The 18175-nt window shown below is 46.7% G+C and overlaps 1 protein-coding gene across 1 annotated transcript in view; it reads right to left on the reverse strand.

Moving 5' to 3' along the window:
- Nucleotides 1–309: 309 nt before the first annotated feature.
- The window catches only part of LOC147117396 (uncharacterized), a 171444-nt gene continuing 153578 nt past the window's right edge, over nt 310–18175 (reverse strand). Inside the window, exon 2 of the mRNA XM_085989362.1 lies at nt 310–1241. Within this exon, the coding sequence (XP_085845488.1) occupies nt 310–1241 (932 nt within the window). The remainder of the gene's footprint in view (nt 1242–18175) is intronic.

The following is an 18175-nucleotide window of genomic DNA, read 5'->3' on the forward strand; positions in this document are numbered from 1 at the left end:
CATTATTTTACCGAGTACTTTTTCTTCAATGATAGTGATTGTTTTAAGTTCCCCCCTCCCTATAGCCCCTTGATTGTGTATAATTGGGATGGTTTTAGTGTCTTCTACCATGAAGACTGATGCAAAATATTTATTCAAAGTCTCTGCCATTTCCCTTTTCCCCATTATTAATTCCTCAGGCTCATCCTCTAAGGGACCAACATTTACTTTAGCTACTCTCTTCCTTTTTATATACCTGTAGAATCTCTTACTTTGTTTTTAATTTGATACCATCCTTTACTTCCTTAGTTAGCCATGGATGGCTCTCCCTTATCTTAAATCTTTCCTTCTTACTGGAATATATTTTTGTTGAGAGTTATGAAATATTTCCTTAAATGTCTGCCATTGCTTATCAACCATCTTGCCCTTTAATCTATTTTCCCAGTCTACTTTAGCCAACTCTGCCTTCATACCTTTATAATGGCCTTTATTTAAGATCAGGACACTGGTTTGAGACTCAACTTTCTCACACTCCAACTGAATTTGAAATTCAACCATGCTATGATCACTCTTTCCTGGAGAATCCTTTACTATAAGATAATTTATTAACCCTGTCTCATTACACAGTGCCAGATCTAAGATTGCCTGCTCCCTGGTTGGTTCCACAATGTATTGTTCTAGGAAACCATCCCGGATACACTCTATGAACTCTTCCTCGAAGCTACCTTGGCCAATTTGATTTGTCCAATCAATATGAAGATTAAAATAACCCATGATTATTGCTGTAACTTTCTTACAAGCCTCCATTATTTCTTGATTTATACTCTGTCCAACAGTGTAGCTATTGTTAGGGGGCCTGTAGATTGCACCCACCAGTGACTTATTTCCATTATTATTTCTTATCTCCACCCAAACTGATTCTACATCTTGCTCTTCTGAGCCAATATCATTTCTCACCACTGCACTAATTTCATCCTTTATTAACAGAGCTACCCCACCTACTTTTCCTTTCTGTTTATCCTTCTGAAATGTCAAATACCCCTGAATATTCAGTTCCCAGCCTTGGTCACCTTGCAACCACGTCTCTGTAATGGCTATTAGATCATACCCATTTATATTTATTTGTGCCGTCAACTCATCTATTTTGTCGCAAATGCTGCATGCATTCAGATAAAGAGCTTTTAATTTTGTCTTTTTACTATTTTTCCGTGCTTTGACCCCACTTTCTGATGCACTTTTATTTTTATACGTTCTGTCCCTTCCTGTCACACACTAGTTACCATTACCCCCATTGCTACCCTGCTCTATCATCTTCTCCTTTCTCTTTGATGTTTTAAATTCCCACTCATCTGAACCTAGCCCCCCACTATTTCATTTAAAGCCCTCTCTACTGCCCTAGTTATTCAATTCGCCAGGACACTGGTCCCAGCCTGATTCAAGTGAAGCCCATCCTAACAGAACAGCTCCCTCTTATCCCAGTACTGGTGCCAGTGCCCCATGAATCAAAACCCATTTCTCCCACACCAGTCTTTGAGCCACATGATCATCTCTCTGATCTTATTTACCATATGCAAATTTGCTTATGGCTCAGGTAGTAATCCAGAAATTATTACCTTTGTAGAATTCGCAAAATTAATATTGTATTATAAGGGTCCTCTGGCAGAAGAGGCCGTGATTTTTTAAAAGACTGTTTTAAAAGAAGCCCAGAAAAGGGACACACAAAATGGCCGACAGACCCCGTGGCTGACTTATTGGGACACTTTAAAATGGTTCCTGCAGTCCCCAGATAGCCTTTGTGGATTCAACCCATAGTAAGTTCTGGAAGCCGTTTCTGAGAGAACGAAACCAGACACATACACATGCATAAAGATTGGATGCAGATCCAGTCAGATCGGCCTGTAGATAAAGGCCATCTAAATGTTTACCCAGACAAAGGGGAACAGTTCCATAGTCATAAAGAACGCATCAAGGACCCATTAAAGACATCAAGAAGACATTAAAACATTACCAGGTCATTCCAGACCAGAGATGGCCATCACCGGCCATCCTGAAAGCAGTTTAAATATAATGGCCCAGAACTTGGTGTTGGGGGCTTGCTGCGCGTGCAAGCCCCCGATGTGCACTTACCCAGCGCGCCGACATCTGAAACCTGGCCCGCAGTGGATTTCCTGTTAGTGGCCCGGCTCTGACGTCGGCGCGCTGTGCTAACCTGAGCCAACGGCGTAGTTAGTGTGATGTGCCAGCTGGGATCAGGTGAGCATTGCTCAGCCAATCAGGGGAGGGGAAACTTCATTCATAAGTTTGAGAGTAAGAACTGTCAAACTCATGAAAAGTACTGCACCCCAAAACACTACTTAAACGTTAAGTAAAATTTAAAAAAAACATCCCAATCATTAAATTAAGTATAAATAAGTTAAAAAAAATAATTTAAACAATAATTTTTTTTTTTGAAAAAAATAAATTTTTAATAAAAAGGGTCTAAAACTAAACTTACCTTATTGTAGATTCTTTAAAATAATAAACCTGTGGAATTTTTTTTTCTAAATTGCACTAAAACACCACTTACCTGTAAAAATAAATACTTACGTGTGCTTTTTACAAGCGTAAAGACCGGAGGCCTTTACACATGCGCAATTCCCCCAAAACAGAGGAAATCCAAGACGCACGCGCTGCCCCCTACAGTGCACGCGCTAGCCTCTTCACCTCTTGGGTTAGAGGAGAGGAAATGCCGGTTTTCAGCGCATGCGCTGTGCATGCTGAAAACCAGCATTTCCTCCGGCCAGACGTGTGAGTACCCCTTCCGTACTCACGCATTTGGGGAGGAATTACTGCCCCAATAACTACCCCGCTGTGCCATAAGCCCACCAAAAGTTAAACAAAGACTAACCTTGATTTGGCAGGAGATAGAGGCTTCTTCTGAGAAGTATAATTGGAGACAGCGGGGGTAGCGAGAAGAGAAGCTCCATCTTTGATATTGTGAAGAGAGAGGTTCCTTTACTTCATCATCTTCATGGGACCTTCGGTAATAGCCGTTACCTTCGATAGCAGCTGGAGTTCGGAGAAGAAGACGGTTCGAGTCGGTGTCCCGCCCCGGGGTAAAACATCGGGAGATCATCGACCAACCCCGGGCCGTTGACGAAACGGGAGGGTAGAAAAACTACCGAAGAAACCTTTATGAAAGCCGACTAGAGGCTTCCAACCATGGTCAAGCAGATGATCTCCGCCGACATCCAGGCCTGTCAGTGTCCAGCCTGTCCATGACCTTCACCTCGAGAGAAAGAGAGAGAGAGGTGTGGTGCAGCCCGCTGTGGCTCCACTGACCACGAGGAAACAGGACGCCTGAGGGGATCAAAACGCAGACCTGTTTCAAAACTCTATACTTTTCCACTGGATTGGTGAGCACGTTTCTGGCATTTCATAATCAGATCTAGATAGGTTTAAGGGGATGGGCATTTTGGGTATAATTAACATGAGTTGTTGTCCCTCGATGTTCCATGTATTTCCCCATTTCCTGATGACTTTTGTAAAGTATGATATGCCTGTATCTATTTTAGTCAGTAATGTACTGTTATGATTTGTTTTTCCCTCCCATGTACCCTCTCATTTGCTTGCATTTGATTTGTTTTTCCATATGCAATAAAATTCCATTTTGATTCATTAAACTTGGTCTATCAGAGTCTTCTCTGCATTGTAGTTCCTGCACCTAAGTCCAGTGTCTAGAATCTAAGGGGTGAGTGGGTCGAACCACTCAAGGTTTTACTGTGCAAAAGAGAGAGAGAGGCTTCTGGCAAGAGAAACCTCTGTGATCTCAGAGAGGAAAACCCCTTACAGAAAATGATGACCACGGCAGGACACTGGCAGCAGGATTGCAATGTATTAGACCCAGGTTTGAATGGTCGAAATGCAATGGATGAGAAATATTATATCCGAGTAGTAAGGCCCAATTAATTGATATAAGTGAGACTTCAGGAACTCAAAACTTTACTTTTAATTTACACAGAATAAGGAGAGAACAGAGCTCTTACAAGCTACAGGCATGCACTTGTAATTCTACTGCACGATGCATCCAAGATGGATGATCCTATGATGTCATTCTACCCATAATGCAACATTACCTTAAAACACTGGTAAATGACCCTTAGCATTTGTCTCCCTCTGGTGGATAACTTAAGCATTACATCCGAGATTACTATATCCCCCCCTCTTAAGTTACAACAATTCTTAACAACATTCTTAAAAAGTCCATAAGGAAACTCCTTTAACGATAGTCCATCCCGAACAATCTAGCAGGTCGTGATCAATCGCTGTGGTGGCTTGTGAGACCTTGCTGAACGTCTTACAGTCATGTCCCTGCTTGGTTGTGGTAGAGCCACCTGCTGCTCTTGAGCAGTACTCAGAGTATCTGACTCTGCTATAATGGTTTCCTCTTGATTAAGGGGTCTAGGTATAACTGTCTCTGTTCGTGGTGCTGGTACCACCAAGGCATTTGGATAACTGGGGACCAACTTGTCCTCCAACCTTTCCTCTGGAACCTCCAGTTCGATTTCCCTTTGTCTGGTCAGTATCTGATCCACATGTCTACATACTACCTGACCAATTCCCAACATCAAAACTCTGTCCTTTGAAGCTGCATGGATAGGTGTAACTGGTAGTGGAAGACGGCTCAAGGCATCTGCGTTCCCATGGTACTTGCCCACTTTGTAAACAATGACATACTCATATGCCCTCAACGTCACTGCCCATCTCTGGATTCGGGGTGACACCATCTGTGGTACTGCTTTCATCTCATTAAAAAGAGATAGAAGAGGTTTATGATCTGTGCATATGGTGAATTTCCTGCCATATATGTATTTGTGAAACCTCTGTAACCCAAACATCACTGCTAATCCCTCTTTATCCAACTGGGAATAGTTTTTTCCGCTGGGGTCAGGGTTCGAGACATAAACCCGATCGGTCTTTCAGTTCCATCTTCCATACAGTGTGAAAGAACTGCCCCCACCCCGTAAGGTGAAGCGTCACAAGAGAGAATGATGTCTTTCTCTGCATTGTAGTGAACCAGCACATCCGAGGACAGCATCAGTTTCTTGGACTGTTCAAATGAAACCCTCTGTTCCTCTTCCCACTGCCACTGTGTCTCCTTGTGCAGTAGTTTGTGAAGAGGTGCTAACACTGTTGACAAGTTTGGCAAAAACCTGTTATAATAGTTTAGCAGTCCCAGGTAAGCTTTTAACTCAGTCACATTGGTAGGATCTGGTGCCTCCTGCAGTGCTTTTACCTTCTCCTTGATTGGATGGAGCCCTGTGGCATCCACTCTGTGTCCCAGGAACATGGCCTCATTCCCCATGAAAGTACACTTACTCCTCTTGAGCCGTAACCCAGCCTTATCCAATCTTTGAAGTACCTCTCTCAGAGTGCTCAGATGCTCCTGGTCGGTTCTTCCCGTCACCAGAATGTCATCCAGATAGATGGAAACATGTGGAATCCTTTGCAGTACACCCTCGATTGTTCTCTGGAAGATAGCTGGACTAGATGAGACACCAAATGGCAAGCGGTTATAGGTAAACAAACCCTTGTGTGTATTTATGGTTTCATACTTCTTGGATTCCTCATCTAGTGTAATCTGCAAGTAAGCATGACTCATATCCAGCTTCGTGAATTTCTTCCCTCCAGCCAGGTTTGCAAAAAGATCCTCAGTTTTAGGAATAGGATACTGTTCTAGTTTAGACACCCTATTTACAGTCAATTTATAATCTCCACAGATTCTTACCGAATTGTCTGGTTTTAAAACAGATACAATTGGAGCTGCCTATTCTGAACATTTCATGGGTTCCAGAATGTTCTCCCGCAAAAGACGATCAAGCACAGCCTCTACCTTCGGTTTCATGGCATAAGGCACAGGTCGTTGTTTAAAAAATCTTGGCAGTGCCTCCTTGTCGACATAAATCTTAGCTGGGGGGCCATTAAATGTTCCAAGTTCTTCCTTGAACACGTTGTCATGTTCAATCAAAACTTCTTGCAAAGACAACTGTTTGCCTCTCTCCATTTGATTTATTGCTCCCCAATCCAATTTAAGTTCTTGTATCCAGCCCCGACCTAACAAATTTGGTCCAGAACCCGATACTACAACTACAGGTAGCTGTTCCACGGTGTCCCTGTGTTTCACAGTTACAATTGCTGTACCCAATATTGTCACTCGTTCACCGGTATAGGTTTTAAGCTTCATAGAGCAAGACTTTAACTCTGGAACTTTTGCATGGTTCCACAATTTTGAATATTCCTCCCTGTTCATTATGGTAACGCCACATCCAGTATCCACCTCAAAGTTGACCTTAGTGTCATTTACTATCAGTTGCAAAGTGATAGGATCCACTTTAGGAATATCCTCTACCATACTATGCATTATGAACATGTCGTCTTCTTTCTCAGCTTCTCCACTGATGTGATGTGCTCCCTGTTTTTTCACTTCTCTTACCAGGTTTTGCTTTTCTCCCCCATTAGGTTTGTATACCTCCAGGGTAGCTTTAGCTCTGCATGCACATTTTATATGTCCTTTTTTCCCACACTTGTGGCACTTTTCCTCCAGAAACCTGCATTCCCTTGCCAGGTGATCTCCATTGCATCTATAACATGCTTTTAAATGCGCACGTAGTGGTGTACGACTCATATTTAACTTATGCACCAGCGTCTGACCTGCAACTTGCTTCGTAGTAGACCAGTCTGAACCTTGTATTTCTTTCACATCACGGTTAGCTGTCTCTATGGCTTGAGCAAGTTCCAACGCTTTTTCATATGTAAGCCCAGTCTCGGACAATAATCTCCTCTGCATTCGAGCATGCATTATTCTGCAAACCAGCCTATCTCTCAGCATGTCTTTCAAGCTGTTCCCGTAATTGCAATCATGTGCCAGTTTTCTCAACACCGCTACATAATCCAACACAGATTCTCCCGGTATCCTGTTCCGTGAATTAAATTTGAAATGTTGTACAATCTCACTCGGTCTAGGATTGAAATGTTCCTTTAGCAAATCCACTAATTCAGTAGATGATTTATCTCCAGGCTTTGCAGGACTGCATAAGTTTCTCAATAAACTATATGTCAGACTTCCCACCGAAGTTAGCAAAATAGCTCTCCTTTTTCCAACATCGACAATATCATTTGCTACAAAGAAATGTTCCAATAACTCACAGTATTCGATCCAAGTTTGATTTTGAACATCAAAAGCAGAAATCTCTCCTACTCGAGTAGCCATGATTCAGATGCAGTGATCTTGTGTTTTCCCTTCTTCAAGTTGATATCTGTTAATCCTCGTCACCAAACGTTATATCCGAGTAGTAAGGTCCAATTAATTGATATAAGTGAGACTTCAGGAACTCAAAACTTTACTTTTAATTTACACAGAATAAGGAGAGAACAGAGCTCTTACAAGCTACATCGTGCAGTAGAATTGCATGCACTTGTAATTCTACTGCACGATGCATCCAAGATGGATGATCCTATGATGTCATTCTACCCACAATGCAACATTACCTTAAAACACTGGTAAATGAACCCTTAGCATTTGTCTCCCTCTGGTGGATAACTTAAGCATTACATCCGAGATTACTATAAGAGAATAGCGGATTATGTCTTTGGTAAGGTAAATCTCACTAAGCAGTGGATTTCCGATCTCTTACTGGATGGGCGTCCGGTAGACGCAGCCATCAGGTGGACAGAGAGCAAAGAGCATAAGAAGTCAGTGGAAAATTCAGTGTGGCTGATGTGCTACAAGAAACAGGTCCAGATTTTGGACCGGGTCGTTGCAGCACAGGCAGCCAAGATCACTGCCCAGGCAGCAGAGATAGAGGAAAAGGCCATGGGTGGGGAAAAACTCATCACAGCACTTCACGCACTGAATCAGGAATGCCAAGTTGTAGCCAGCCAACATCAGGCTAGAATAGAGTATCTGGAATGCCAGGTTACTGAGGCAAAGATCCATGAAGCGAGAATACGGGAGAAAAACGCCCGCCTCGCACAGCAGCTAAGAGCGCAGGAGGAGAGAGTGGTGGAAGTCAAGGCAGCTTACAAGCTATCCCTTGAACATGGGTTTGAGAGCGCAGACCATGGCCTCTGCCAAAAGACCACAGAGGACCTGAGAACGGCCCTGGTTAAGGCAAAAGGCATGGTATGCCTCGTAAGCCCAAAAGCAAGTCAGATTGACTTTTTGCAGGAATCCAAACACCCGATTCCTTGCGAAGTAATTGTAGCACCAGCCACTGAACCCTCAGCCCCACCAAGCTATAGTGAGGCTTGGCCCGAGAAAGGGGTGTTGGAAGAAAGGGTAGCCGAGATGGTACAGGAGGAGGAACAACCCCTGGTAGCACAGCTGGAGCTGGCACCAATGTTTCCGACTCGGCACCAGAGGTTCGGTCCCAACGCCGCAGACGGCACGAACAGGCCCCACGTGAACCAGATCGTGGTGCCCTATGCTGCCCCACAACTAAGATCCATGGTGAGCCACCTCCCAAGACTCACAGTAAAGGGAGATCCCTCAGTTCATTTCAGGGAGATAGAGGAGACAGCCGCCATCAATGATTGTGATGATCTTGAACAGGCAAAGATGCTGCTCTTCTCCCTGGATAGCACAATCCGTCAGTGCCTCTCAGACAAGAGTAAGAGGGGACGGAAAGGGTATACGGATCTCAGGGATGAGGTCTTGGAAGTTATGGGAGTGGACGACGGTAATCCGCTCCAATGGGTGGAAGGGACTGTGCAGCTAGCTGGAGAACCCCCGCGGGTTTTCACAGAAAGGCTGTGGCCAGTGTATCGACGCAGTTGTCCGGGCATGCCTGAACGGGTTGGAATGAGTGCCAAACAGCGGGTTCATTGGCTCTGTTGCTTGGTTGCTAACAGCTTGCCACAGATACAGACCTTAGCCAGGTCCTGGTTTGACCACCAAGGTCCCGGTGTCACGGAGGAAACGGTGCTCCGCCAGCTCACCGTGGCATACAAGAATTGTAGAGGTCAGGAGACACCTCCCTCTAAGGGAAAAGTGCATGAGGCAAAACCCGCAGCCCCAAGTAAGAAGGAGTGGCATCAGGAGGGGAACCGCCCTGCCCAAGCCAAGCTCAATTGCTACGGGTGTGGGAAGGATGGACATTGGCGCAAGGACTGTAAAAATCCGTGGAAGGATAATAAAGGGACATCTCCCGCAGCCCAAACGTAAGCCCAGACCGCTGCCCCAGCACCAGCCCAAACCCAAGCTGCAGCTCCTGTCCCAGCTAAGGGAGCCGGTGCAGCTCTGGATCCCGCTGCGATCGAATCAATTTTAGAGACAATGCGGTCCCTTATGATCGCGCAGGGGAAGATAGCTGTCACCACTGGTCTTGTCGTTCCCGAAACCCCGACCCCTGTGCCCAAATGACTAGAGCCGGCACAGCCCATTTACTTGTGTGCGCTGCAATATGATGTATGGAGGCGACCCCTCGTTGAGATGGAGGTGGAGGAGGTGAAAGGGATCTATTTGCTGGATACGGGGGCATCATGCACCGTGATCCACACAGATGACCCTGCCACCTCACCACTGTCCACCGGGGTTCCATATATTCTGTCGGGCTTCACAGGCAAGGAACAGGCTGGCGCATTTTCCATTCCCCTCTCCATTCATTTAGGACCACTCCGCACCAAGTGCAAGTGTATACTGATGAAGTGCGAGGTGGAGGGTGGAAAGAAGATCCTCGGGTCCGATTTCTTGGCAGAACACGGGATTCTCGTGGTCGTAAGAAATCATTGGCCCAGAACTTGGTGTCGGGGGCTTGCTACGCGTGCAAGCCCCCGATGTGCACTCACCCTGCGCGCCGACATCTGAAACTTGGCCCGCAGTGGATTTCCTTTCAGTGGCCAGGTTCTGATGTCGGCACGCTGAGCTAACCTGACCCAGCGGCGTAGTTAGTGCGATGTGCCGGCTGGGATCAGGTGAGCATTGTGCAGCCAATCAGGGGAGGGGAAACTTCATTCATAAGTTTGAGAGTAAGAACTGTCAAACTCATGAAAAGTACTGCACCCCAAAACACTACTTAAACCTTAAATAAAATTTTAAAAAACATCCCAATCATTAAATTAAGTATAAATAAGTTTAAAAAAATAATTTAAACAATAATTTTTTTTTTTGAAAAAATAAATTTTTAATAAAAAGTGTCTAAAACTAAACTTACCTTATTGTAGATTCTTTAAAATAATAAACCTGTGGAATTTTTTTTTCTAAATTGCACTAAAACACCACTTACCTGTAAAAATAAATACTTACGTGTGCTTTTTACAAGCGTAAAGACCGGAGGCCTTTACACATGCGCAAATCCCCCAAAACAGAGGAAATCCAAGACGCACGCGCTGCCCCCTACAGCGCACGTGCTAGCCTCTTCACCTCTTGGGTTAGAGGAGAGGAAATGCCGGTTTTCAGCGCATGCGCTGTGCATGCAGAAAACCGGCATTTCCTCCGGCCAGACGCGTGAGTACCCCTTCCGTACTCACGCGTTTGGGGAGGAATTACTGCCCCATTGTCTTTGGGGAGCGGGTAAGGGTAAACAGGGCGAAGTAGTCATCATCCCAGGTGTGGTATCTTGAGGTGGCCATAGATGGAGACAGACACCAGTTAACTCCGTAACATGGTTTACTCAACACTTGCACATAAAAGCTTCTGCCATGAGGCAGCCAAAACAAAGAGTACAACCAGTACAGATCAGACTTAACTCAGGAGAGCAATTGCCACAGCACCACCTGGTGGATCAGGTTACTCATAACCTCCCAGGTTACTACACTCCTCCCCCCTTAAGATTGCCATATGCAATTCTTAAACAATAACCCTTACTAGGTACTACGTTTTAATTAACCAGTATGCTCTAACCATGGTTAACCCCTGACTAATTTAACAGGTTTGTATAAGTCTTTCTGGTTGCTTGCGAATCCTTTGTGAACGTTTTAATTCCACTTGTGCTGGATTCTCAGATTCATTCGCACTTGAGATTGGAGCAGTCTCTGATGTTGGTTTTACTCTGTTCCGCTGTGGCCTGGCAGTACCAGTGTCCACTGGCACCTTATAAGCCGTGCTGGGTCCTGGAACAGCCTCCTCTACTGCCCTTTGTTCCATCTGAGGCAGTTCCCCCTGCTGCCAGCTGAAAAGCTGATCCACATGCTGACAAACCCCTCGACCATCCCCTAGTAACACGGAGTACGACACAGGTCCTGTAATGTCCTGGATTAGTCCTGGTATCCATTTAGGTCCATAACCGAAGTTCCGGGTGTACACAGAGTCCCCTATGGTGAAATGGCAAGCTTTAGTATGTTTGTCATGGTACGCTTTTTGGTTTGTTTGTTTTGTCTCAACCTTGCTTTTGAGATCTGGGTGTATCAGGTCTAACGTGTACCGCAACTTTCTCCCCATCATCAACTCAGCCAGAGAAAGCCCCGTGGTAGCTTGGGGTGTTATACGATAACTAAACAAGGCTCTATTGAGCTTGGTCTCCAGGGTGTCACCTGAACTCTTCCTCATGAGCTCCTTAAAAGTCTGCATGGCTCGCTCAGCTAACCCATTTGAGGCTGGGTGATATGGAGCCGAGGTGACATGTGTGATTCCATTCCTTACCATGAATTCTTTGCTCCCTTCACTAACAAAACACTGTGCATTGTCAGATACAATCATTTCTGGAATACCATGCGTGCTGAAGCTGTTCCTGAGACAATTCAGTGTGGCATCAGTCGTTGCAGAGCTCACTGGATAAACGTCGATCCACTTTGAGTGAGCGTCAACCAGCACCAAAAACATTTTGCCCATAAAAGGTCCCGCATAGTCTATGTGAATTCTCCTCCAGGGTTTGCTGGGCCACTCCCAGGGATGGAGTGGTGCCCCGGCAGGTGCTTTCCTCTGTTCCTGACATATAGTGCATGACTTTACCTTTGAATCAATTTCAGCATCCAAGTTAGGCCACCACAGGTAGCTCCTAGCCAGTCCTTTCATTCTAGTAATTCCTGTGTGCGATTGATGCAACTGTTCCATCAAAGTAGATCATCCCCGCTCTGGGACTATGATGCATGCTCCCCATAGCACACATCCATCTTGGACACTGAGCTCGTGCTGTCTCTGTCTGTACGGCGCGAACTCCGGTCCCTCACAGTGATCTGGCCAGCCTTTCAACACATACTCACGGACCCTTGACAGAACGGGGTCCTTGGCTGTCCAGCCCTGGATTTGCGCTGAAGTCATCAGGGAACTGATCTCCTGATCCAGCATCAGGACGTGCTCCTCAGGGGAAGTACTGTGAGGAGATTTTGAGAGGGGCAGGCGGCTGAGAGCATCCGCGTTCCCGTTTTCCTTGCCGGCTCTGTACGTGATCACATATTCATAGGCTCTTAGTATTACTGCCCATCTCATTATTCTCTGTGATGCCATTTGAGGCACCGCTTTCATCTCATTCAGTAAGCTAATAAGAGGCTTGTGGTCAGTACTGATTACAAACTTCCTCCCATATATGTACTTATGGAATTTCTTTACTCCAAATATAATGGCCAACCCCTCTTTATCAAGCTGTGAATAGTTCTTTTCCGCAGCTGTGAGCGTGCGTGAAACAAACCCGATGGGCCTTTCCGCTCCACCTGGCATGTGGTGGGCCAACACTGCCCCCACTCCATAGGGTGATACGTCGCAGGACATTATCAGCTCCTTCTTCTCGTCGTAATGCACCAACACTCTGCTGGACTGAAGTAGCTCCTTTGACTGCTGAAACGCTTTTGCTTGCTCTGGCCCCCAACGCCATGGCTCCTCCTTTCTCAGCAGTTTGTGCAGGGGTGCCAGCAGCATCGATTAATTTGGAAGAAACCAGTTATAATAATTCAGGAGCCCTAGATAGGCTTTCAGTTCAGTCACTGAGGTGGGTGCAGGTGCATCCTGCACTGCCCGCACTTTCCCTGGTAATGGATGGAGGCCTGTGGCATCCACCCGATGTCCCAGGAATGTAACTTCCTTCTCCATGAAACGACACTTACTCCGTTTCAGGCGTAGCCCCGCCTCTTCCAGCTGCTGTAGCACTTTGTCCAGTGTTTTTAAGTGATCCTGATCATCACTTCCTGTTAGGAGAATATCATCTAAGTACACGGCCACCTTTGGAATGCCCTGCAGAATGCCCTCCATAGTCCGTTGGAATATTGCTGGGCTAGAACTGACACCAAATGGTAACCTGGCATACGTGAACAGCCCCTTGTGCGTGTTCACCGTGACAAACTTTTTTGATTCTTCATCTAGCAATATCTGCTGATACGCATGACTCATGTCCAGTTTGCTGAATCTTTCTCCCCCAGCGAGCGATGTTAACATGTCCTCCATTCTCGGAATGGGGTACTGTTCCAATGATGATACTCTGTTCACTGTTAACTTATAGTCACCACACACCCTTACGTTACCGTCGGGCTTCAATACCGGGACTATTGGTGCCGCCCAGTCTGAAAATTTCACTGGTTCTATTACTTTGTCCCTTAGCAGGCGATCTAGTTCCGCCTCAACCTTGGTTTTCATTGCAAAAGGTACCGACCTTGGTTTAAAGAAACGGGGTGTGGCATCACTGGCTACATGAATCTTGGCTGTGGCTCCCCTTAAGGTGCACAGATCGTCCTTGAACACTAACTCATGCTTCATCAGCACTTCTTGCAGTGCCTCTGTACTGTCCTCCATTTTATTCATTGCCTGCCAGTACACACTCAACTCACTGATCCACCCTCGCCCTAAAAGGTTTGGCCCTTCTGTCCTGTCCACCTTCTGTCCTGTGTAGGTTTTGAGACTAATGGGGCATGTACCTAGCTCTGGTACTTTTGCTTCCCCCCATGGCTTGGCGCACTCAGTCTGCGACATTATGGTTACACTACATCCAGTGTCAATCTCAAACTTTACTTGACCTCCGTTCACTATCAAATACTGAGTGAGAGGGGGTACGTTGGGCCTTGAAGTGTCTATACTGTATACAGTGAAAACCTCGTCACTAGAATCTTCCTCCTCTTGTATGTAATTTGCCCGCTTTGTGTACTTCTCCCTCCCCCCTTTTGCATGCTTTGCCCCTTTAGCACTGCTTCTCTCACTCACTGCCCTTTGACAGACTTTCTTTAATTGCCCTATTTTTCCACAATTGTGGCACTTTGCCTTTGCAAACCTGCAGTCCTTTGCATAATGGCTCGTCCCGCCACATGGGTAGCAATCCCCAACCCCGACTGGTGGACTTTTCGTGCCAGCTTCCATCTTGAAAACAGCTCCTCCCACTGGTTTACTCCATTTCTCCTTGCTCATACTGTTTAAGTCCTTAATGTCCTTGTTAGCCGTCTCCATGGCTTGCGCTTTTTTAAGTGCCGTCTCAAACGTTAATCCTTCTTCTGACAGCAACCTTTGCTGTATACTGTCGTCGTTAACTCCGCATACTAGTCTGTCCCTTAACATGACTGTGAGCGCATTTCCAAAATTACAGTCCTGTGCGAGCTTCCGAAGCTCCTCCACATACTCAGTAACGCTTTCTTCCGGCCTCCTAATCCTCGAATTGAATTTCCATCTCTGTACTATTTCACTAGGTTTCGGATTGAAATGATTCTTTAGTAGACTCACCAACTCGTCAAAAGATTTTTCTCCTGGCCGCTCCGGGCTCAGCAGATTCTTCATCCATGTATAGGTTTGCGCTCCCACACAACTCAGTAAAATGGCCCTTTTCTTTTCAGCACTGTCCACCTCGTTTGCCATAAAGAAATGGCTCAGTTTTTCAATACACTCCTCCCAAGACTGCGACTTGCTGTCAAAAGGTGCCACGGAGCTTACCGTTCCTGCCATCCTTGGAGTCCGGTCACTTCAGCCAAAAAATCAAACTCCGTTTCGACTCCCGCGGCCTAGCCTCGTGCTTTTCCGACTAGTTTGCAACCAACCCGAGCACCTCTTCCGAATACTCCCTAACTCTTCCGTCCTTTATTCTCATCGCCATATGTGGTATCTTGAGGTGGCCATAGATGGAGACGGACACCGGTCAACTCCGTAACATGGTTTACTCAACACTTGCACATAAAAGCTTCTGCCATGAGGCAGCCAAAACAAAGAGTACAACCAGTACAGATCAGACTTAACTCAGGAGAGCAATTGCCACAGCACCACCTGGTGGATCAGGTTACTCATAACCTCCCAGGTTACTACACCAGGGAAAGGAGAAAGAGGGACCCTGTGCACCGGGAAGCCAAAAGAGGGCTACGACCTCGAGCTCATGGTCGCAGGTGTCCCACAAGATCTGCAGGCATTCGTGTCAGACCACCTGACTACGTTTGCCACTCACAAACACGATTGCGGGAGGGTCACCGTGTTTGAGGTCAGAGCAGACGGAGACCCCATGGCCCGACCCCAAAAACAGTACAACTTCCCCCGGGAAGTGGAGCCCGACATGGAGACGGCAATGTCTTCATTGGTGCAGCAGGGCGTGTTGAGACCGATAGTCACCCATGTAAACTCTCCTTTGTGGCCGGTGAGGAAGCCAGACGATTCCTGGAGAGCCACGGTGGACTACAGAGTCCTCAATAGCAACATCCCAGCCTGCGTGCCGACGGTAGCAGCAGTTGCCGACCTGATAGGGAGTATTCCAGCCTCCGCGACCATGTTCACGGTGCTGGATATTTCCAACGGGTTTTGGTCCATCCCTTTAAGGAGGGAGGATCAGTACAAGTTTGCCTTTACCTTTAAAGGGCAACAGTACACCTGGAACTGCTTGCCACAGGGTTTCCACAACAGCCCCAGCATTTTCCATCAATGCATGGCAGGGAGTTTAAAAGAGTTCAGCCAGCCCAATCAGCTAGTGCAGTATGTGGACGACCTGCTCCTGTTCACAGATTCCAGAGAGGAGCATGGCCCACTATTGGCCGAGTTATTGGAGCTGTTAGGCAGAAAGGGTTTCAAGGTGAACCCGAAGAAGGCACGGATCGGCCAGCAGGAAGTAAAATTCCTGGGTCTGACCATCCGCGCCGGTGAAAGAGCCATAGACAAGGCCAGACGGGAATCGGTACAAGATCTACCGATCCCCACCACCGTAACGGGTGTGAGGTCCTTTCTGGGACTGACCGGGTACTGCAGAGACATTATTGAGGACTATGCAGCCACAGCAGCCCCGCTGCTCCGAATCCTACACAAGGGAGTGGAGTGGTCCTGGGATGAGGGTTGTCAGGCGGCATTTGAAAAACTCAAGAGGGACTTGCAGACTGCGCCAGCTCTGGGGGCCATAGGTGGGGGGGAGGAGTTCTTCCTGGAGGTAGCGGCTAGCGGGGATAGCTTGAGCGCTGTATTGCTTCAAGAGCGACACGGCAAGCTAAGGCCAGTGGTTTACTCTTCCAGAGTGCTCACCAATGTGGAAAGGAGCTTTTCCAATTGCGAGCGGCATCTCTTGGCCACGCATTGAGCTGTGAATAGGTCTCTGATCTTCACAGGCACCTCTCCCATCACTCTCCTCACCCATCACACACCCACTCGGATGCTTCTGGATGGAAGGATTAAGGATGGGACATAAGCAGTGCCCGCATTGCATGCTGGACCCTCCTCCTTTCACAGATGGAGCTGAAGGTAAAGGGTCTCTGCGAGCCCAAGCTCGCGGCCAACATGGTATATCCCGGAACAGCCCATCGGTGTTCTGTAAAGGGGGTATGGGAAGTGAACGTAGGATTACGGGCCGGGATACATCCCACGGGCCGCGAGATCTACGTAGACGGTTCCAGCATGGCATCTGCTGGCGAACGACTCACAGGGTGTGGAGTTTATGACCCCGCGGCAGACATTACCCTGGCGATAAAGCTCCCCAGCACTATGAGCGCCCAGCAGGCTGAACTGTCCGCGGTAGTGTACGTCGTTACACACCCCGAAATCTTCCCCACCCCATACACGATTTGCTCGGACAGCATGTTCACATGCAACTCGTGTACGGAGTACCTAGCCATCTGGTCCCACCGCGGATATACCTCTGCGGACGGGCGACCCTTAACCGTAAAGCCATTGTTAGAAAAGATCCTGGCCGCAGTGGGGGAGGAAGGGGAAGTCTTTATCCACAAGGTGAAGGCCCATTCCTCCACGGAACCCTGCAACCAGGGCAACCAGCAAGTGGATGTACTAGCCAGAGAAAGTGCGCGCACCGGCACTTTCTGGGATCCCTATGGGTCCAAACCCATGGCAGTAATCCAGGGCAGGGATGGGACTCAGGGGGCCACAGGGGTAACACTGCCCCCAGACCTCAAGACCGTCCAAGCCCTAGATCCCGCCCTAAAACCAGTCCTCAATGCCATCACTGAGGACAAAGAAGTAGAGGGTCCGTACGGTACAGCAGCCCAATTGTAGAAGTGCCTTACTTCTTAGCTCTGGGTAATGACTCAATACACACTTGGATTCATCAGGCGGACAGGCCTTTTATTTCACTTCTTGCAAGGGGAATCAGCACCTCTACTCAAGGGGTGAGGCTACTATTCCAATGATACAGCGTAAGCGTTCCATATTTATACAGTGTAACAAAGAAGTTTGATTGACATTCCTTTGTTCCTCTATCAGGATACATTTTAGATTAATCATCAGGTAGAAATAACATATTGACAGAAGGATCCTGGACACATAAGTCAACCGTTAATCTATAACAGGGCATGAATCGTGTAACCGGAGATCCTCTTTAATCATATATTGGGAGGCTAGCTTTGCTTACGGTCACAAGTTATCAGGTCATTGGTACATCAAAGGAACTCATTATTTCACTTCTACATTCTCATTAGGTGGGCAGACATCTGTTCTTGGCTGTAGTTCGAGTACGTGCAATAGCTCTAGTTACACATCGACACTTGCCCAGTGTCAAGTCTGAAAACTTTTACCCAGCAAGCACTTGAAATTAACCCCTTATATCATGTAGATTTCCTCATTCCCCCCTTTTGTCCTTTCTAAGGACAATCTATTTCTCTAAGTTTAAGAAACTCTACATCAAAGGTCTCACCCTTAATATCCTCATATTCAGACATCATTGGTACTGGAGGAGTTGACGTTAATAAGGAAAGGACTTTTGTACACAATAATTTTAAACAACCAATCAATAAATTAATTAAAATTATTATCATCACAATTGCGATTAAGGCTTCCAAAATTTGCTTTCCTAGTGCTCCTCCCCATCCTGAAATCCAATCCCACATGGACCATGGT

Source organism: Somniosus microcephalus, chromosome 5 (genome assembly GCF_052327205.1).
Source record: "Somniosus microcephalus isolate GS21.2 chromosome 5, FLI_Smic_1.0, whole genome shotgun sequence".
Lineage (NCBI taxonomy): Eukaryota > Metazoa > Chordata > Chondrichthyes > Squaliformes > Somniosidae > Somniosus > Somniosus microcephalus.